The sequence below is a fragment of the Pristiophorus japonicus genome, chromosome 2 (genome assembly GCF_044704955.1).
Source record: "Pristiophorus japonicus isolate sPriJap1 chromosome 2, sPriJap1.hap1, whole genome shotgun sequence".
Classification (NCBI taxonomy): Eukaryota; Metazoa; Chordata; class Chondrichthyes; family Pristiophoridae; genus Pristiophorus; species Pristiophorus japonicus.
The window spans coordinates 239,468,897-239,492,073 of NC_091978.1; the positions used below are offsets into that span (position 1 = coordinate 239,468,897).

The following is a 23,177-nucleotide window of genomic DNA, read 5'->3' on the forward strand; positions in this document are numbered from 1 at the left end:
AGAGAGGGGGGAGGGAGGGGAGAGAGAGAGGGAGGGAGGGGGGAGAGAGAGAGGGAGGGAGGGGGGAAAGAGAGAGGGAGGGAGGGGGGAGAGGGAGAGAGAGGGAGGGAGGGAGGGAGAGAGAGAGAGAGAGGGAGGGAGGGAGAGAGAGAGGGAGGGAGAGAGAGAGGGAGGGAGAGAGAGAGAGGGGGGGCGTCGGGTCGGGGAACAGGAGCGGGGGTCGGGTCAGTCGGAGGGGGGGGGAGCGGGTCTCGGGTCGGTGCGGGGGGGGGGGGGAGCGGGTCTCGGGGCGGGGGGGGGAGCGGGTGTCGGGTCTCGGGTCGGGTCGGGGGGGGAGCGGGTGTCGGGTCTCGGGTCGTCGGGGGGGGGGGGAGCGGGTGTCGGGTCGGGTCGGGTCTGGTCGGCGGGGAGGGGAGAGCGAGTGTCGGGTCTGGTCAGGCGGGGAGCAGGAGCTGGCTGTGGGAGGAGCCCCAGCGAGGCCATTGGGCCAGGGCTAGGGGCTGTGTGCTTCGGGCCCCTCCCACACAGTTCGGCGCCTGGAGCTACTGCACTTGCGTGCCGACTGTAGCGCGCATGTGCAGAGGTCCCGGCACTGTTTTCAGCGCCGGGACCTGGCTCCGCCCCCCCACAGCTCGTGCTGACTGCGCCGAGGGCCAGAGGACCTGTAAGTAGGTGCAGACTACCGAGGATTTTTTTAGGCGCCGTTTTAGGCGCGAAAAACGGGCGCCCAGCTCGGAGGGGCGCCTGTTTTTTTTCTTGTGGAAACTTGGGCCCCATGTTTCTATAATTCTTCTTGTGTCTACCTAAAAAAAATCATGAAAAAGTGTCCAAAACATTTTCAGTGGCAAAGATACTCCTTTAAATCAAACTGCTGTAATTCAGAGGTCTCGGTTCAGACAACAAGCACCCCATCCTGGGAGGATGGTTTCTTTCAATACTAGTCAAAACTGGTAGATCTTACTCCCTGGACAGACTTTATATTGAATATTATTTCTAATTTACCCATGTGGATGACATTTTCTTCCTCAGTTAAGAATGTCGTCAAGGATGAGAACTCTACAAAACAAAACAGCAAGAAATATAAAATAAATATGTTACAGTCTGTAGCAGAGGATCTAAAATTAACTGTAATATATGTATACAAAAGAATATAGCCCCAAAGATCTGCAGTCTACGATCCTGGCACTCACACTGAGAGCGTGCCTACCAGCACTGACCCTGCCACAGTATGCAGGGGTCGGGCAGAGGTCATCCGAGCGGTATGGGTCTGGCAATTGCCATGCTATCAGGGGTACATCCTGGGTGCCCAACTTCCCCGAGCTGCTTCCTGATCCAGTGTTGCTGGGTGGTTATTGGGCCCTCACCCCAGAAACATGTAAAATTGGCTCCAAGCAGCCCCCCTTATAAAAGACCACATTAAGCAAAAACAAAATGAATTTCTGAAAACCTGTAGGAGTTGAGGAGACTTTCCAGGCCTGGACTCCCATGGTTGTTTTTACTTGCGCTATTGAGGAAACTTGTACATCTCTTCTCACTTGATATACCAGCCTCCAACACCTGGCTCCTATGAGGTCGAGGACATGGGAACACCCCATCCCTCTGACATGGTTCTCTTTGTAAGGGACAAAATGAGAATCTGCCCCTTCCAAAGCTCCACCGATACTGGTAAGGCAGTCCGAGACCAGGCATATTCCCTACCAATTTTCCAGACCTTTACTCAACTCCTGCCAATGTTGTGGTGGGAGTGCATTGCAAGTGTTGTGGAATTGCAGGCCCTATTTTATTTTCCACAGCAAAAAAGTAAACATTTGGTGCTTTTGTTTGCTGCAAAAATAGTCCTAAATTCCATTTGTTGTGTTTCTGGATAACAGCTGAAAAGTCCCACTGTTAACAGACAGTTTATTCTCCAGCTTTGGAGAGCTCAAAAGCAGTGTATTTTTGCATTTCCCAGTTTGGAGCTGAGGCATACAGCATTCGTAAGGTCCCAGGCCTTATGTAGAATTAGTTGACCTACACAATAGGGGTTCTACAACTGGCCTCGGTGCTCATAGGCTGAGGTGGGAAGAGGCAGAAAGCAGCAATAACACTGGACAATTCTTACTTTCTCCAGCCTAGGGATGTGAGATCCAACTAGAATTATAGAATTTTACATCGCAGAAGGAAGCCATTTGGCTCATCATGCCTGTTGAAAAAGGTATCCAATTAGCCCCACTCCCCAGCTCTTCTCCCATAGCTTTTCATTTTTTTCCTTTTCAAGTTTGTAGCCAAGTCCAACTGTTGCATTTCTACTTTCAACCGGGCTTAATACAGACCATGGATTGTCCTTGGCACCATTTGTCTCTCTATGGCTCAGAACTTGATTATAGGTACATATGCCCACTGCACCAGAGATAACATGGAGGATTTTAATAACATTTAAATATAGGTCTGTATTTGCATGAGGGTCACACCCAGAACATTCATGCAATTAGGCTGATTTATGATATTGTGCATCTCACTAAAACTTGAATAAAAATACACATTTCTTCAGCTAATTGTTAGACCTGCTTCTTTTTCTTTCATCACAGGATTCTTATGTTCTAGTTACTACTGAGACACATCAATCCATGGTCAGACATTCTTCCAACCAAAGTACCACTCAGAGGCTTGACATTATAGCATCCTGTACTTGATATAATTGTAACACAGAGTACATAATGAAGTCAATCACAGACAAACAAGTAAGAAGAGACAACTTCAACAGTATAATCAACGCAGCCCAAACACAAGATTGTCTGAATTCAGGAAAAATTCACTCAGTCTCTCATTTTCAAAAGTGGGATACATAAAGCAGAGGAAATGTATACCTTTTATGCTCATTATAATGTACTCAGTTATAGTGTGAGGTGACTCTCTTCAAAGAATTCAATGAGGTTAGTAAAGCAAGACATTCCCTTTTGAAATCCATGCTGACTGTTTATTATCATATTTTTGGTTTCTAGATGTTCTTCTATTTTTTCTTTAGTAGGGATTCCATTATTTTTACTACCACCAATGTTAAGCTAGCTGGTCTATAGTTCCCTGGACATGTTCTATCTCCCTTCTTAAATATAGGTATTACACTAGCTTTCCACCAGTCCTCTGGCACTACATCTTGTTCTAACGAATTATTAAATATGTGTAGTAGTGCCTCTGCTATCTCTTCCCTAGATTCTTTTAAAATGCGCAGATGTAATCCATCCAGACCAGAGGTTTTATCCTCTTTGAGTTTGATTAGTTTATTGAATATTTCTCTTCTTTTTATTTTAAATGCAGTTATATCATTTCTAATCTCATCTTCTGATGTTATGTCCACCTGATCTGTTTCCTTGTAAATAATGAATCAAAGTAATTATTTAATATTTCTGCCATTTCGCTATCGCTGGCCCTATTCCCATCCCGACTTCTTTTTTTATTTAAGTGCCTGTAGAATATTTTACTTTTTGTTTTATGTTCCTTGATAATGTAATTTCAAAGTCCTTCTAATTTTCTAATTTTTTTGACTTCTCTCCTAATTTCTTCGTTTTCTCCCTTGTCATGTTTTCCTCTGCTGTCCATGTACTTAGTGTATGCCTCTTTCCTTACCCTCAATTGTTCCCTTGTGGCATTATTCATCCATGGTATCTGCCCTGTAGGTAAAGGGGATAAGGGAATGGAGTTCCTACAATTTGTGCAAGACTCCTTTCTAATCCAATAACTAAGAAGCTCAACAAGGGAGGATTCACTATTGGATCTAGTAATGGGGAATGAACCAAAGCAGATAAGAGAAGTCAAATTAGGGGAATATCTAGGCAATAGTGACCATAATATAATATGCTTTAAGATAATAAATGAGAAGAACATAAGTATGATGAAGACCAGTTCTTGTTTTTTAGCAGAATATATTTTTCCTGGACTCTGTTGAACACCGTTTTAATTGTTTTCCATTGCTGGTCTATGTCATTGTTTGCCAATATTGTTGTCCATTTTATTTTCCCAAGTTCAATTCTCAGCCCCTCAAAATCAACTTTTCTCCAAACTATTACCTTGGTCTTCATCATACCTGTTGGATAAGGGCAAAGGCCAAGGTTCCTCCAGCCATCATCATCATAGGCAGTCCCTCGGAATCGAGGAAGACTTGCTTCCACTCTTAAAATGTGTCCTTAGGTGGCTGAACAGTCCAATACGAGAACTACAGTCCCTGTCACAGGTGGGACAGCTAGTTGTTGAGGGAAAAGGTGGGTGGGACAGGTTTGTCGCATGCTCTTTCCACTGCCTGTGCTTGATTTCTGCATGCTCTCGGCGATGAAACTCGAGGTGCTTAGCACCCTCCCGATGCACTTCCTCCACGTAGGGCGGTCTTGGGCCGAGGACTCCCAGGTGTCAGTGGGGATGTTGCACTTTATCAGAGAGGCTTTGAGGGTGTCCTTGTAACGTTTCCTCTGCCCACCTTTGGCTCGTTTGCCGTGAAGGAGTTCCGAGTAGTGCTTGCTTTGGGAGTCTCGTGTCTGGCATGCAGACAATGTGGCCCGCCCAGCGGGGCTGATCAAGTGTGGTCAACATTGCACCTGGGGTTCCCTTACCTGCCTGAATTGCAGTCACACCTTCTTGTCTCTCACCAATAACCAGACGTGTACCACTACCTAACCTAAGAGGTGTGACTGCCTCCTGTCCCTGCAAAGTGTCCAGATAACTCCCCCCTTCCTGATGCCCTGCAGTGTCTATACCTCGGACTCCAGTCTCATGGACTTCATAGCAACTCACTGAAGAGCCGCAATGATGGACATTTACCCATCATTCCAGGTGGATGTTGTGAAGGAGCCCAAAAGTAGGGTAGAAAAGTACAAAAAAAGGATAAGATTAAAACATTGGGCAAATTTTTACTTGTAGCACCAAGAGGAAAATGACTGCCCGTTTTTCGTTGTAAAATGGGAGGTTGATCCATGACCGTCCGTTTGCCGTCCAGTGATAAAAGTGAAAATCACCCCACCATTTCTACAAATTGAATTAAAGAAAATGGCGGCAATAAATTTGCAAAGATTAACTTAAAATCATTAGAGGAAGAACATTTCAGAAAGCTAAGGGTAGATTAAACCGTATGTTTGCAAAGGTGTCCATAAACCATGGCTGAAATTTTTACTGTAGAGTCGGGTCAGGTGTTCGCGGGCTGCGCAGCAGGTCGGGAACATTATGTTCTGCTCAGCTGTTGTTCAGGGTGACTTTAACTTAATGCAGTCATACGCGTTTCTCGGCCCAATTAAATGGAGCAGGTCTGATGATGTCATTGATGACTCATTTCCAGTGCCGATATTTAAAATAGCCTTGCACTCAACTTATCTGAAGGTTGCTAGAGGAAGGTGGAAGGTGAAAAACAAAGGTTTGAGTACTGTTCTAAACTATCAATGATGGATATTCAAAGGCAGAGGGCTACACCTCGATTTTCTGATGCATCCCTGCATACTCTGGTGGAGGCGGTTAGAGTACGCAGGGAGATCCTATTCCCTGCAGATAGGCACAAGAGACCTCAAAAAGACACCAAAGGGTCAGCAGCAGGGATGTGGTCAGGAGGAGCTGATCCAGTGCAGGAAATGAGTCAATGATCTCATGAGGTCAGGAAAGGTGAGTGCAATGCCACACTCACCTTCATCCTGCTGTGCCTGTCACCACATCCCCATCACTCTGCCTTCCCAAGCCTACTCCTTCACATCATTCCTCACACCAAACTACCTTGCATATCCACCCATCCCTCAATGGCTATGTACATACTCACATTCCCATCTAACAAACCACAACTGACACTGACACTCACATTCAGCCTAATGCAATCATAGCAAGTAACACCACAGATGGAGGCCATTTGGCAGGAGAAAAGAGCCCACAACATGCGGGAAAGGTAGAGAACTGAAAGTGGCCCTCCAGTCTTCACCCAACTGACTCCAGCAGAGGAGGGGGCTCTGGAGATCTTGGGAGTTGCAGAGCTGCTGGAGATGGGAGTCAGAGAGAAGGGGAAATCCCAGCAACCTGGTGACAGAATCAAATCTCATACAGCCACATGGCATACAGCAGTCACTCACATGGTGATTGATGTCAGCAGCCAGTGAAGTGCATATTGGTAACGTGACCCATTCTTAATATAACACTTCTAATTCATCTCTTTACTCTCCCATGGGTCAATCAAGTACCCCCCGACTGTCCAGCTGGAGGAAGAAGACAACTTCTCAGAGGAAGCTCCAGCCTCTGAGGGTGCACTGTCAGCAGACTCAAACGTACCCAGCACCAACACAGGTACACACACCTCGGTGGCTCCTGTGAGACATAGAGTTGTCACTTGGTGTCTCACACTTCACAAATGAGCAAGAGCAGGTGGTGGTGACAGGATCAGCAGCGTAGGCTCCTTGCCGGAGGGCACAGGATGCTCCGAGTTCTAGTGAGCTGCATACCTCAGGTGCTGTCGAGAAAGAGGGTAATCTTGGAGGAGCAGCAATAATTGCATGAGGCTCTGGCATCTTTTGCAGCCACGATGTCTGCAAATGTGCAGAAAATGGAAGCGTCCATCTCCAACATAAACACCACCATGTCGTAGGCAATGGCAATGATGTGCTGTTCCATAGAAACATAGAAACATAGAAAATAGGTGCAGGAGTAGGCCATTCGGCCCTTCGAGCCTGCACCACCATTCAATGAGTTCATGGCTGAACATGCAACTTCAGTACCCCATTCCTGCTTTCTCGCCATACCCCTTGATACCCCGAGTAGTAAGGACTACATCTAACTCATTTTTGAATATATTTAGTGAATTGGCCTCAACAACTTTCTGTGGTAGAGAATTCCACAGGTTCACCACTCTCTGGGTGAAGAAGTTTCTCCTCATCTCGGTCTTAAATGGCTTACCCCTTATCCTTAGACTGTGCCCCCTGGTTCTGGACTTCACCAACATTGGGAACATTCTTCCTGCATCTAACCTGTCTAAACTCGTCAGAATTTTAAACGTTTCTATGAGATCCCCTCTTATTCTTCTGAACTCCAGTGAATACAAGCCCAGTTGATCCTGTCTTTCTTGATATGTCAGTCCCGCCATGCCGGGAATCAGTCTGGTGAACCTTCCATGCACTCCCTCAATAGCAAGAACGTCCTTCCTCAAGTTAGGAGACCAAAACTGTACACAATACTCCAGGTGTGGCCTCACCAAGGCTCTGTACAACTGTAATAACACCTCCCTGCCCCTGTACTCAAATCCCCTTGCTATGAAGGCCAGCATGCCATTTGCTTTCTTAACCGCCTGCTGTACCTGCATGCCAACCTTCAATGACTGATGTACCATGACACCCAGGTCTCATTGCACCTCCACTTTTCCTAATCTGTCAACATTAAGACAATAGTCTGTCTCACTGTTTTTACCACCAAAGTGAATAACCTCACATTTATCCACATTATACTTCATCTGCCATGCATTTGCCCACTCATCTAACCTATCCAAGTCACTCTGCAGCCTCATAGCATCCTCCTCGCAGCTCACACTGCCACCCAACTTAGTGTCATCCGCAAATTTGGAGATACCACATTTAATCCCCTCGTCTAAATCATTAATGTACAATGTAAACAGCTGGGGCCCCAGCACAGAACCTTGCGGTACCCCACTAGTCACTGCCTGCCATTCTGAAAAGTACCCATTTACTCCTACTCTTTGCTTCCTGTCTGACAACCAGTTCTCAATCCACGTCACACACTACCCCCAATCCCATGTGCTTTAACTTTGCACATTAATCTCTTGTGTGGGACCTTGTCGAAAGCCTTCTGAAAGTCCAGATACACCACATCAACTGGTTCTGCCTTGTCCACTCTACTGGAAATTTCCTCAAAAAATTCCAGAAGATTTGTCAAGCATGATTTCCCTTTCACAAATCCATGCTGACTTGGACCTATCATGTCACCTCTTTCCAAATGCGCTGCTATGACATCCTTAATAATTGATTCCATCATTTTACCCACTACCGATGTCAGGCTGACCGGTCTATAATTCCCTGTTTTCTCTCTCCCTCCTTTTTTAAAAAGTGGGGTTACATTGGCTACCATCCACTCCATAGGAACTGATCCAGAGTCTATGGAATGTTGGAAAATGACTGTCAATGCATCCGCTATTTCCAAGGTCACCTCCTTAAGTACTCTGGGATGCAGACCATCAGGCCCTGGGAATTTATCGTCCTTCAATCCCATCAATTTCCCCAACACAATTTCCCGACTAATAAGGATTTCCCTCAGTTACTCCTTCTTACTAGACCCTCTGACCCCTTTTATATTCGGAAGGTTGTTTGTGTCCTCCTTAGTGACTACCGAACCAAAGTACTTGTTCAATTGGTCTGCCATTTCTTTGTTCCCCATTATGACTTCCCCTGATTCTGATTGCAGGGGACCTACGTTTGTCTTTACTAACCTTTTTCTCTTTACATATCTATAGAAGCTTTTGCAGTCCATTATAATGTTCCCTGCAAGCTTCCTCTCGTACTCTATTTTCCCTGCCCTTATCAAAGCCTTTGTCCTTCTCTGCTGTGTTCTAAATTTCTCCCAGTCCCTGGGTTCGTTGCTATTTCTGGCCAATTTGTATGTCACTTCCTTGGCTTTATTACTATCCCTGATTTCCCTTGATAGCCATGGTTGATACACCTTCCCTTTTTTATTTTTATGCCAGACAGGGATGTACAATTGTTGTAGTTCATCCATGCAGTCTCTAAATGTTTGCTATTGCCCATCCACTGTCAACCCCTTAAGTATCATTCACCAATCTATCCTAGCCAATTCATGCCTCATACCTTCAAAGTTACCCTTCTTTAAGTTCTGGACCATGGTCTCTGAATTAACTCTTTCATTCTCCATCCTAATTTAGAATGCCACCATATTATGGTCACTCTTCCCCAAGGGGCCTCGCACAACGAGATTGCTAATTAATCATTACACAAGACCCAGTCTAAGATGGCCTCCCCCCTAGTTGGTTCCTTGACATATTGGTCTAGAAAACCATGGCCAGGGAGCAGCAAGTGTGCCAGTCCCTTTTAAAAGACCCTTTTACTTCCTCCCGTCTCATTGTCCAGGGCCCCAAACACTCCTTCCAGTTGAAACAGCGATTTACTTGTACTTCTTTCAATTTAGTATACTGTATTTTCTGCTCACGATGCAATCTCCTCTACATTGGGAAGACCAAATGCAGATTGGGTGAAAACTTTGCCTCCATTCAGTCCACAAACATGACCCCGAGCTTCCGGTCGGCAGTTACTTTAATTCTCCTCGCCACTCTCATCACTTTGTCCTTGGCCACTTACACTGCTTCAATGAAGCTCAAAGCAAGCTCAAGGAACAGCACCATGGGGGCGGTAATGGCGATGGTAATGATTACGGGCAGGCGACCAGCTTGATGCCGATTTTCTGGGGGCACGGAGCAGGACCGCCTGGGAGAGTCGAGCTGGTGTACAACGCCCCCGGTTGCGACACTGTTCTGAAATTTGGCTGCAGTGGGACCCATAGCGCCCCCTAATAGGACCACCTGGGAAAGCGGGTAGTCCGAGCTGTACCACCTGCCCGAAGAGAGGTGTGTATTACCTCCCTTAGTGCTACACTTCACACTCAGGTCCCAGCTGATTAATTATGTGGCTGCAGATGCAAACCATTTCCAATGCAAAATTTACCGCCCCGCCATCATTAACGCCTATTCCTCCTCAACCGTCCCCTACGGGGCACAACTGACATGATTTTTGCAGCGCAACAGCTGCAGGAAAAATATAGGGAACAGCGCCAGCCCTTATACATGGCCTTCTTCGACCTCACAAAGGCCTTTGACACTGTCAACCACGAGGGTCTGTGGAGTGTCCTCCTCCGTTTCAGATGCCCCCAAAAGTTCATCACCACCCTCCGCCTGCTCCACAACGACATGCAGGCCGTGATCCTTAACAACGGATCCATTACAGACCCAATCCACATCCAGACTGGTGTCAAACAGGGCTGCGCCATCGCTCCAACCCTCTTCTCAATCTTCCTCACTGCCATGCTTCACCTCACAGTCAATAAGCTTCCCGCTGGAGTGGAACTAAACTACAGAACCAATGGGAACCTACTCAAACTTTGCCGTCTCCAGGCCAAGTCCAAGACCACCCCAACCTCTGTTGCCGAGCTACAGTACGCGGACAATGCCTGCGTCTGCACACATACAGAGGCTGAACTCCAGGACATAGTCGATGTATTTACTGACGCGTACAAAAGCACGGGCCTTACGCTAAACATCCGTAAGACAAAGGTGCTCCACCAGCCTGTCCTCGCTGCACAGCACTGCCCCCCAGTCATCAAGATCCACAGCACCATTTCCCATATCTCGGGAGCCTCTTATCAACAAGAGCAGATATTAACGACGAGATTCAACACCGTCTCCAGTGCGCCAGTGCAGCCTTCGGCCACCTGAGGAAAAGAGTGTTTGAAGACCAGGCCCTCAAAACTGCCACCAAGTTCATGGTCTACAGGGCTGTAGTAATACCCACCCTCCTGTATGGCTCAGAGACATGGACCATGTACAGTAGACATCTCAAGTCGCTGGAGAAATATCACCAACGATGTCTCACGCAAAATCCTACAAATCCGCTGGGAGGACAGGCACACCCACATCAGCGTCCTCAACCAGGCCAACATCACCAGCATTGAAACACTGACCACACTTGATCAGCTCCGCTGGGCAGGCCACATCATTCGCATGCCAAACACGAGACTCCCAAGGCAAGCGCTTACTTGGAACTCCTTCACGGCAAACGAGCCAAAGATGGGCAGAGGAAATGTTACAGGGACACCCTCAAAGCCTCCCTGATAAAGTGCAACATCCCCACTGACAACTGAGAGCCCCAGGCTAAAGACCGCTCTAAGTGAAGGAAGTGCATCCGGGATGGTGCTGAGCACCTCGAGTCTCATCGTCTCATCGCAGAAATCAAGCGCAGCCAGCAGAAAGAGTGTGCGGCAAACCTGTCCCACCCACCCCTCGTCGCAACGACTATCTGTCCCAGCAGTGACAGGTACTGTGGTTCCCGTATTGAAAAATGCGTCACCATCCTCCGCCTACTCCACGACGACATGCAGGCCGTGATCCTTACAAACGGATCCATCACAGACTCAATCCATCTCCAGACCGGGGTCAAACATGGCTGTGTCATCGCCCCAACCCTCTTCGCAATCTTTCTCGCTGCCATGCTCCACCTCACAGTCAACAAGCTCCGCGCTGAAGTGGAACTAAACTACAGAACCAGTGGGAACCTGTTCAACCTTCGCCATCTCCAGGCCAGATCCAAGACCACCCCAACCTCTGTCCTTGAGCTACAGTATGCGGACGACGCCTGAGTCTGCACACACACACACACACACATCAGCTGCACTCCAGGACATAGTCGACGTATTTACTGAGGCATATGAAAGCATGGGCCTTACGCTAAACATCCATAAGACAAAGATCCTTCACCAGCCAAACCTCGCCGTCCAGCACTGCCCCCCAGTCATCAAGATCCACGGCGTGGCCCTGGACACCGTGAACCACTTCCCATATCTCGGGAGCCTCCTATCATCAAGAGCAGGCATTGATGACGAGATCCAACCCCACCTCCAGTGCGCCAGTGCAGCTTTCGGCCGCCAGAAGAAAAGAGTGTTTGAAGACCAGGCCCTCAAAACTGCCACCAAGCTCATGGTCTACAGGGGCTGTAGTAATACCTGCCCTCCTGTGTGGCTCAGAGACATGGACCATGTACAGTAGACATCTCAAGTCGCTGGAGAAATATCACCAACGATGTCTCACGCAAAATCCTACAAATCCCCTGGGAGGACAGGCACACCCACATCAGCGTCCTCACTCAGGCTAACATCCCCAGCATTGAAGCACTGACCACACTCGATCAGCTCCGCTGGGCAGGCCACATGGTCCGCACGCCAGACACGAGACTCCCAAAGCAAATGCTCTACTCGGAGGTCCTTCACGGCAAACGAGCCAAAGGTGGGCAGCGGAAACATTACAAGGACACCCTCAAAGCCTCCCTGATAAAGTGCGATATCCCCACTGACACCTGGGAGTCCCTGGCCCAAGACCGCCCTAAGTGGGGGAAGTGCATCCGAGAGGGCGCTGAGCACCTCGAGTCTCAACGTCTCAACGTCGAGAGCATGCAGAAATCAAGCGCATAGAGCGGAAAGAGTGTGCGGCAAACCAGTTCCACCCACCCATTCCCTCAACGACTCTCTGTCCCATCTGTGACAGAGTCTGTGGCTCTCTCACATCACTTCAGGAGTGGAAGCAAGTCTTCCTCGATTCCGAGGGACTGCCTATGATGAATTAGCCTCCAATCGAATTTCCACCCCCTTATCTTTTGATTATGCACTTTGCAGCCTTCTGGACTCAACATGGAGCTCAACAATTTCACACCATAACCTCTGCCTCTATTTATACAGGTGGCAGCTGTTGATGATTCTGCCATTCCCATTTACACCTCTTCTAGACCCATCTTTTGTTTCTTTACTTGTCCCATTACCATCTCCTTTTGCTTTGTACTATCATACCTTTTGTCATTTAATCACTCCTGCCTCCCACCCTATCACTGACCTTCCCTATTGTTCTTTCCTCCATTCTCCCCTTTCCCTGCCCCTTGCACTGGCTTAAAACCTGTTACATCTCTAACTTTTTCCAATTCTGGCAAAAGGTCATTGACCTGAACTGTTAACTCTGTTTCTCTCTCCACAGATGCTGCCTGACCAGCTTCATTTCCCGGAACTAAAATCAAGCAATGCTTCCTTCTTTATTAGAATATTAACACAGTGATTTGGGAGGCAATCCTGGATACATTCTACAAAATATTGTCAACTTTGACCGCATGGATTATCTTAATGCCAGTCTACCACCCAATATTCCCTGCTGTTCCTATATATCGCTCCAAGCTGCATGCAGATCTCATCCCAACTGTTTAGTGGGCTGTAATGCACACACCGAATTGTACCGTTTCCTTTTCCATTTTGTAACTCTAACCATATGGATTCTGTCTTGACACAACTCCCTGGGACATCCTTACTTTCTAGCGCAACGATGGAATCCTTTACCAACACTGTCATCCCATCCCTCCCTGGACTGAGGCAGTGCACTTAGTGAAGCAACAATTATTGAGCATAACTTACTGTGTAGAAGTTATATTTTTCTACTATTTCTACTATTATTAATTAATAAAATATGTTTAAGCATACATCGAAATATTAACCAAGTTAAAAACATGTTCACAAACTTCTCTCCGTGTCATTCACTCTGCTGTCCTGTAACGGGAACCTGCACAATGTTTCTGTATTTACAGCAACCGCCCAGAGCTTCATGATTTCACCATAACCTTTAAGATCTCAATATTCTTTTTACATGTGTCCAAAGGAAAGCTTTCATAAAAACGGTGCTACAATTTTGTTAATTTTACAAACATACTTCAAAACACAGTGCAACAATTTTGCGAACTTTACATATATAGATATATGCATCTTATTTTTACCTTAACCTTTCAGTGACCCTTTCTCCTCAGTTGCGACAGAAAGCAGAAAGCGCTCGGGAACCCAGGGGACCAGTTCACTCGGAGCCTGCTTTATATACACAATCACTGGGGAAGTGATGCAGTCTGGTCATTGCAGTCAATTTTTGTGGTTTTCTATGAAGAGTTGCTGAATTGCCCGCCTTGGTCTACAATTACAGGTTATCACAAAGCCGCACCAAAGAGAAGGGATGTTCGCCACAGTTGCAATTCGACAGACTCCACAAAATCACACAGAACACACTCTTTAGTGCGGTTCAGCTACTAACTAAAGTAGGAATGTTTTTTTTGGTGAAATTCCGCCTACTGTGATAAAACTAAAAATGGAATAAAAACCCATTCAGCATACACCTCATCTATATTTGTCAAACGTGTACACATATTCGTGTATTTTATTAGAGATGACCATAAGTCCGTAATTCTAAAAATGCTATCTTTATATAAATATATTGCATCGTTATTGTTCCTGATTCCACTAGAGGTTCGAGATCATGATCAGATATTTCCTGTCAACTATTAAATATTTCGCTGCTCACCTGTAAACATTTGCAGGTAAGAATGGGCAAAGTGTGGAGGATTTTCTCTCAGTAAACTGCACATTTACTAAAGTACATAGATTGTTTTTTAAATACAGACTTTGGGGATATTTTCCTTTATGTGTGAAGTTTAATTTAAAAAGGACTAAACTAGGAAGGAAAACTAGTTACAGTTTTTTCCTATATTACTAGCTTCAGTTTTCCTTATATCCTGAAGTGGGTGTAATAAAATAGTTTTTAAATAAAGCTTGCTATGGGTCTATTAAGAAAGATGTGTAATTTTGATCTTTGAGGTATATCAAAGAGAATAGTTGCTCCTATTTGGATTGGGAATAGGCACTAAAAAAAGAATCGGAGGAGTTCAATGGCTTGGTATAGCATTGTCACAAATGAATTGTGCACAGATTTTCCATCTGCGCATTTTTCATTAAGTGACTTCTGCTTGTGATCCCATTCAGCAGCAGCAACTGTGGAAGGAGGGCAGCTCAAGGTTGCAGAGAGCTATAAGGCATGCCATTTGGAAAATAAGCAACCCTAGAGAGTGAATGCACTGCAGCAGAGTCAGTTACTTGTGTGTGATGGAGAACCGTGCATGATGAGGCTCAGGCTCAACAGGAAGATTCTGACTGAGTGCGCTGGCTGATCCGTGAAGATCTGCAGTCACCATCTGCACTGGCAGTACAGGTTGCACTGAACGTCACTGCTACCCTCAACGTTCATGTCCCCCTGCGGGGTTGACAAACACCTCATGACTCTTCGACTCACCTTATCCCGGAATCAATGCACCACAGTCATCAATCAGCGTGTACGCCCCAACACTCGATGCAACAGATGAGACCAAAGAGGGTTTTTACTCCAACCTCGAAAAATCCCTGTTCCGCGTCCCCGCGGACGACAAACTGATCCTCCTTGGTGACTTCAATGCCAGGGTCGGCAAAGGCACAACCCTCTGGGGAGGCGTACCTTATTCCTCTAGAACATGAACTTTTCATCACCAACACCTTGTTTGCCAGAGGGACAAATACAAGGCATCGTGGCAACACCCTCATTCCAAACACTGACATCTGCTCGACTATGTCATCGTCCGAGCCAGGGATCGAAAGGATGTGCGCATCACCCGCGCCATGACAGGAGCTGACAACTGCTGGACGGACCAGCACCTAATCCGATCCATCATTGATATCAACATAGCCCCAAAGCGGAGGGGACAGCAGAAGCAGTGCTGCAAAAAAGTCAATGCCGCAGCACTTAAAGACTTAAAGACCCAGCTAAGAGAGCCCTATACAGTCAGCGCCTCACAGCTAACCTGGTATGCCTTGATGACCCTGAGATGCAGAATGTCCACAGCGCTTGGTCTGCCCTCCAGGACTCCATAACCAGTGCCTGCGAAGAGACGCTCGGTCACTCAACCAGGAAACACCAGGACTGGTTTGATGAGAATGATCAGGAGATCCAGAGATCCAAGAGCTAATAGATCGCAAGTACAGAGCATTTCTGAGTCATAAGCAACAACCCAACTCAGGAGCAGCAAAGCAGCATTACAGATGGCTCAAGGCTGAGGTCCAATAAAAAACCCGGGACCTAAAGAACAGGTGGTGGTTGGAGAAAGCACAGGAGATACAACAACTGGCCGACAACCATGATGTGCGAGGATTCTTCATTACAGTCAAGGCCACATACGAACCAAACTCCCAAGGCCCCACCCCACTGCTGGCCAAAAATGGGGAAACACTCATCAAGGACACCGAGGCAGTCAGGGCCCGCTGGCAGGAACACTTCGAAGATCTACTCAATCGAGACTCTGCCTTTGACTCGAGTGTTCTCAACTCCATCCCGCAGCATGCTACCCGCCACCACCTCAGTAAAACCTCAACACTGCACAAGGTAGTAAAAGCTATAAGGCAGCTTAAGAACAACAAGGCTACAGGAGCGGATGGAATCCCTGCTGAGACACGAAGATATGGCGGAGAGACACTGTTGGCGTGAATACATGACCTCATCCCTCTCATCTGGAGGGAGGAGAGCATGCCGGGAGATCTCAGAAATGCAGTGATCGTGACCATCTTTAAAAAAGGGACATGTCCGACTGCGGCAACTACAGGGGAATCTCCCTGCTATCAGCCACTGGGAAGGTTGTCGCTAAAGTCCTCCTCAACCACCTTCTCCCTGTGGCTGAGGAGCTCCTCCTGGAATCACAGTGTGGATTTTGTCCCCTACGGGGCACAACGGACATGATTTTTGCAGCGCGACAGCTACAAGAAAAATGCAGGGAACAGCACCAGCCCTTATACATGGCCTTCTTCGACCTCACAAAGGCCTTTGACACTGTCAACCGCGAGGGTCTATGGAGCGTCCTCCTCCGTTTCGGATGCCTCCAAATGTTTGTCAACATCCTTCACCTGCTCCACGACAACATGCAGGCCGTGATCCTTATCAAAGGATCCATTACAGACCCAATACACGTCCGAACTGGGGTCAAACAGGGCTGCGTCATCGCCCCAACCCCCTTCTCAATCTTCCTCGCTGCCACGCTCCACCTCATAGTCAATAAGCTCCCCGCTAGGGTGGAACTAAACTACAGAATCAGTGGGAACCTGTTCAACCTTCGCCATCTCCAGGCCAGGTCCAAGATCACCCCAACCTCTGTCGTCGAGCTACAGTACGCGGTCGACGCCTGCATCTGCGCACATACAGAGGCTGCAATCCACGACATAGTCGATGTATTTACTGAAGCGTACGAAAGCATGGCCTTACGCTAAACATCCGTAAGACAAAGGTCCTCCACCAGCCTGTCCTCACCGCACAGCACTGCCCTCCAGTCATCAAGATCCACGGCGCGGCCCTCAACAACGTGGACCATTTCTCATACCTCGGGAGCCTTTTATCAACAAGAGCAGACATTGACGACGAGATTCAACACCGCCTCCAGTGAGCCAGTGCAGCCTTCGGCCGCCTGAGCAGAAGAGTGTTTGAAGATTAGGCCCTCAAATCTGCCACCAAGCTCTTGGTCTACAGGGCTGTAGTAATACCCACCCTCCTGTATGGCTCAGCGACATGGACAATGTACAGTAGACACCTCAAGTCGTTGGAGAAATACCACCAACGATGTCTCCGCAGGATCCTACAAATCCCCCAGGAGGACAAATGCACCAATGTTAGTGTCCTCGACCAGGCCAACATCCCCAGCATCGAAGCACTGACTACACTCGATCAGCTCCGTTGGGCAGGCCACATGCTCCGCATGCCAGACACGAGACTCCCAAAGCAAGCGCTCTACTCGGAACTCCTTCACTGCAAATGAGCCAAGGTGGGCAGCGGAAACGTTACATGGACACCCTCAAAGCCTCCCTGATAAAGTGCAACATTCCCACTGACACCTGGGAGTCCCTGGCCAAAGACTGCCCTAAGTGGAGGAAGTGCATCCAGGAGGGCGCCGAGCACCTCGAGTCTCATCGCCGAGAGAATGCAGAAATCAAGCGCAGGCAGCGGAAAGAACATGCGGCAAATCTCTCCCACCCTCCCTTACCCTCAACGACTGTCTGTCCCACCTGTGACAGAGACTGTGGCTCTCGTATTGGACTGTTTAGCCACCTAAAGACTCCTTTTAAGACTGGAAGCAAGTCTTCCTCGATTCCGAGGGACTGCCTATGATGATGATGATCATGTTGTAGGCCAGCTTTTGAGGACATTACTGGAATCTGTCACTCTGCCAATCACTGGTCAATTAATCAGGTAATTCAAGCCCTCTGAGAATACTGTAAATATTTTTGTAGGCACAGTGATATCAATCACTTCTTTAAGGGGTTTGCGTGCCTACTTTTTATGGAAGTTGACTCCCACTGCCCTCTATCTATCTGTGCAGTGGATCTGGTTGGATTTCCAGGCCTAATGCATGTATACTCCTTTAATCTCCCTGAAGGCAGACTAAATTAACATGGGTGAGGTGAAGTTTGATTTGAATCATACGCTGGTTTATTCCAGAGTTGGAAAAACACACAGAGCAATGAGATTGATGAATCATTCTATACAATTGGTAAAACTTCTGTTCGCGTACTGCTACCAAATTGCGAAGAGTCTTCCGAAATGTTCATTGCTGGGGCCTCTAAGAGAAAGCACTTCCCATCTCACATTGTCATTAACATTCATGTTCCTAATAGGAGCAGAATCACTTTAGGCAAACTTTTGCTAAAGTAACACATCTTAACATAGCTCATGTGCCATGAAAAAATGTCCAAAACAACCATGAACCGTGATACCCTCCGTCACTATGCAACCACTTAAATAGACTTCAGTAGGCACAAGTCGTGGATCAGGTATTGAAGCAAGAGGTAAAGTGTGTAACAGTTACATTGCCTGGTTCTTCTCTCAGTCCCAGCAAGCTCTGCACTTGAATGTTATTATTTTCTTTTTAATGATGGAACTGCTGGTTGATTTTCCTGGTTATTTTTTCCTAAGAACTAAAGTTGCTTCACTTTAGCATAAATTACTCTTTGGAGGAAGATTCCCTCTTCGCTACGTATAACAATATTGTAAAGCCATTTATAAAGAGCAGATTATTACACATAGTGCAAACAGGAAATCAACCCCTTTGTTATCTGAATGATAAATGAATGACAGGTTGCAACATATATTCAATGCAACTGAATTGTTTTATCCTTCAACGTATTTGTCATTGGAGCTGCGGGTTGTCTTAATTCTGCCCTCATTGTTGCTGCTGTACATTCTTGACACAAGTTGAATTCAGTCATGATTACTGGAAGTTAATCATCCCTACAATCTTCCACTGGCTTGGGTATCAATTGTATGGAGGCAAGTTGTAATGTGTGTCTGTGAAAGCATGTCTCAGAAGATCTGCCTCCTGTGATAATGAATAGGGTCAAGCAGCCCACAGGGCCTGTGGCCTGAGCTACTCATCTGTAATCATCTCCCATACATTGTATCATTTCATCACCGCTATCCTGTGTTTCACTCAGTGTTTGATCAACCACATCAACAACAACAACTTGCATTTATACAGCGCCTTTAAAGTAAACTATCACCTTCTAAATGTTGCACAGCGATTATATCTGAGCAGCGCATGGTATGGATGTAGCTATTGCAGTGAGGGCCCCCTAGCTGCTGGCACTGCATTAAGGCAAAGTGAACTTTGAACTAATTTATATTTCACAGCCTGAAAGAACTACATCCATATATATAAATCATCTGCCCTTATAACATTGTTTTTTTTGTTCTCCAATGTTTTACAAACCTTCTGCCCGTCACTTCATTGTGTATGACCCTGGGTTCGATTGGTCTTGGATGGCTTCCCATGTTGTTACCAGTGACTGACAATAGTGGACTTTACTGCAATACCAAAGTTTATTCTGTCGTTCCATCAATAAACAAGGATATGCATAACGTGGCCTTTGAATCTTGCCTTGCTAATCTGTTGGATAGCAGTAATAGAAAAGCTTTACTGGCCTCCTGTGCACTGAACTACTGCCTGAATGAAAACTATGGCATTTCTAGGGATTAACTGGTAATTTACATCACTGTGAAATGTTAAAGCAGCTTTGAAGCAGCTAGGTGAAGAAAAACCGTTTTGGGGCAATAACTTTTGCGAGTGCAAAAGTATCGCTGGACGCTACACAATTCTGGAGGACACAAGCTTCCAGTTTAGCTCTCCAGGAGTGAAGTGGAGCACTAAATCAAGCGCTACCACTAGCCTTGGAGCACTAAACCAGGCAAAAGGGACGGTAGTGGCAGAGTGCTGCACAATGTCCGGTGCAGCGCTGCCAGATCCACAGGGAAGGGCCATTACTGAGGGCGTGGCAAGAAAACAAATCCCCATCTCAGCGATGGCTCCTGCGATCCACGATGATCAGGCCCAAGCACTCTAACAGAGTGCAGGGCTGATCAATCACGACACTAGAAAAATAAAAAAAAATGCACAGAGGGTTGAATAAAATTTTTTCGCCTACCTCACTGGCTATCCTTTTAGTTATCATTACCCAAGGGGCCGGCCTACCTTAGAATGACTCCTGCAGCTGCCGATGTTGATGCCCAGCGATGCTACAGGGGGCGGAATGGAAGTTAGCGTCCGAGATGGTACCGGGTCACTGCACACTGGATGACATCACTGCCCCCGGGGTGCAGGCAACTGTGGCGTTAGGGTTTACCGCCGCTGCTAATCTGCAAGGCGAGTTTGTGGGCATTGGTACTGTCGCTGCTCCCAGTCACAGAGTCGGTAGCACCCCGTTATTGCCCCCCCACCCCTGGAGGTGCTAACGGGAGGTGCAAAAAGGAGTTAATTTCTCTCCCCAAATGTTTGAAATCTGAAACAAAATCAGAAACTGCTAGAAGTGCTCAGCATCTGTGCAGATAACAGATTAACTAAATTTGACAGTTTTGTGCTAATTAGTGCGGCATCCTTTTAAATACAGGAATCCCTCTTGATCTGAGAATACTGCCAACTGTAACTACATCACAAAATTATTTGGTGAGAAAAAGTATTCAGGGACCTTGAAAATAAGTACTTTCTATCTTGTTGATGAAATTTGAGAGAAATACCCCAAAATGTATGTTACTATTAGAAATGCCATTGAGGCACATAAAAGTGGAATCTGTGAACTGTGTAAATAAATATGGATGTTTTACTAGCTTAACTGTGCCTTGTTATTCTTTTGCTTGTTTTCTTGAGGTTTAGTGACGTTCAAAATAAAAAATGATTTTTTACTGATTTTCTTATAATTTACCTTATTTTCTGACCTTTAATTACTTTCCACTGGATTTTGATGCTAGAAATAAAAACTGAACTAAAAAACACAAGAAAACCTGGGCTTTTAAATTGGAAATAAAAACGAACTTTACAATATTGGTAAGTATTACTAACTTTGATTTTGTGCAAGAGGTTTACACACTAGAGATAATTTTCTGATTCTGTACTGCCAGCAAGGAGGCAAGCCCATTGGGACTGAATGGCCCCGATATTAATGTGAAGGCACCTTCGAAGTGGTAGGTTAGAATTGCGCGGGCGAAACCCAAAAGTAAAGTTAGCACTCGATCCTCTCCAAACTCTGCTCAGCTGGACACAACTGCTGAACCCCGGGGGCTATGATTGAGAAGGAGAATCCTAGAGATGCATCAGCCAGGTACTGACAGACGGACACGCACACTCTCTACAATAGTGGAGAGGATGGTGGCGTCCAACTTGATCGCTAATGGATTGCGAATAGCGAGAATGTCTGCCATGTACAGATTGGGCGCCTACATGGAGCTTCAAACACTGCACCCAAATGAGTCCATGTAAGCCATTTGCATGACCATGCAGACATTGGATGCCAACATGTCTGCCACCTTAAGCAGGATGACAGATTCCTTATCCGTGGCCTTACAACACACCACTGATCTTCACCAAGCTAATCTACTGCAGAGTAGTAGGAGTGATGTGGCACTGGCCCAGGCGAGGGATGATGCCAAAAAGGGACATGGAAGTGGGAACTCCACTCAAAGCGCTCCCACGTCTCACCCGTTGCACTATCTCAGAAGCCCCCCCGCCATCCCAGCCAGTACCCAATATGCTGCCTCTTCTCCCGATGGCCGAGTCTGCCCCTGCACATGTACAGTAGTCTTTGGCAGGATCCTCAGGGGCTCCAAAACCCAGTGGGCATTGGCCAAAAGCATCTCTTCTCTCAGGGCAGGGATCTGAGCAGCATACCTCTACCTCTGCTGAAGCTACATGGGATGCAACACATAGAAGCGGTATGAAGCGCAAGAGAAAGCCTTTATAATTCATCAAGGACATGCACATGGGTGTTTGACCAAATGTTATGTTGTTAACTTTCCTTTTCTTATAAGGACACATAACATTTATTACTTAGCACTATTTCCACGGCATGTCCATTATTGCATCCCGAGTGCCAACTTGGCCTTTTACTTGTTTCATGCTGAATACATGACAGGACTCCTTGTGTGGATGTGCAGTGGCTGTATCCATGGTTAAAGGACTGTTTAGTGCAGGTGTGGGGGGTGGGGGGTGCGTGGAGTTGATGCTTGAGGTGGGAGCGGACCGCAGCATTGCAGTTATGATGTTTTCCTGTGTATCGCAATTATTTGGGCAGCCCAGGCAGCAATGTATGCGGCTGGACTGATGATGGGTGCCCTGTCTTCATATTCCTCCTTCTCCTCATTAGATGTTGAGTGATTGAGAGCCTTCATCTTCCTCCACCTGCAATCCTCTCTGCTGCACAATGTTGTGTAGATGCAGCAAGCCATTATAATTCTGGCGACCCTTGCTGGCGAGTACTGAAGGGTACCTCCTGACCTATCTAGGCACCTGAAGTGCATCTTTAACAATTTATTGGCTTGCTCTGTGACGCACTTGGTGGCCATGTGGCTCTCATTGTAGTGCTCCTGCATCACATTGGTGGGGTTCCTCACAGATGTCATGAGCCAAGTTTGAAAGGGGTTTCCCTTGTCTCCTACAAGACTGCCTTAAGTTTGCTTCCTGGAACGGAAAGATCTGAAATGTTGGACTGCCGCCGTGTGAAAGCATCATGACAGCTCCCACGGAATCTGACACACACCTTCATGGACCTCTTCTTGTGGTTGCACACCAGCTGTGAAAATCCCTTGTGGTTTATAGAAACTCCTGGTTACTGTGGTGGTGCTCGGATTGCCACGTGTGTGCAGTCGATGTCTCCCTATGCCTGTGGGAATCCAGTCAGAGAGGGGAATGCGAGTAGTCTGCTCATTGTGGCTATTGTCATCGCTGGGGAAGTTTAAATAACTCCCAGCCCAGGCAAACAATCTGCCCATCACCTGCCTTATGCATTTATGTGCAGCAGACTGCGAGACCCACGTTATGTCTCCAGTGGTGCCCTGCAAGAAACCAGAGGCAAAATAAGGTGGTGGTGACTTTCACAGCAACTGGCAACGTGTGTCCGTCAGGTCCAGCAGGGAGCAAATCTTCTTCTAGGACATTGAGGATGTCTGCCACCACCTGAAGTTGCAATCTCAGCCTGTGGAAGCACTGGTCTTCGACGAGGTCAAGGAGGCTGAGGCTCTGTAAACCCTATGATGTGGGTAGTGCCTTCTGTGA

At 46.9% G+C, this 23,177-nt stretch overlaps 1 protein-coding gene across 5 annotated transcripts in view; it reads right to left on the minus strand.

Annotated features, from left to right (window-relative positions):
* The window catches only part of anxa3a (annexin A3a), a 111,601-nt gene extending 98,004 nt beyond the window's left edge, over positions 1 to 13,597 (minus strand). For 2 of the 5 annotated variants that reach the window (XM_070863903.1, XM_070863899.1), the window contains exons 1-2: positions 13,237 to 13,313; positions 1,003 to 1,056 (exon numbers count right to left, since the gene is read on the minus strand). In XM_070863903.1, coding sequence (XP_070720004.1) covers positions 1,003 to 1,017 — 15 coding nt within the window. In that variant the 5' untranslated portion in view covers positions 1,018 to 1,056; positions 13,237 to 13,313. Of the gene's footprint in view, positions 1 to 1,002; positions 1,057 to 13,236; positions 13,314 to 13,526 lie in introns of those variants that run through there. The other 3 variants (XM_070863900.1, XM_070863901.1, XM_070863902.1) reach the window with 3 other exon arrangements.
* Positions 13,598 to 23,177: the final 9,580 nt, after the last annotated feature.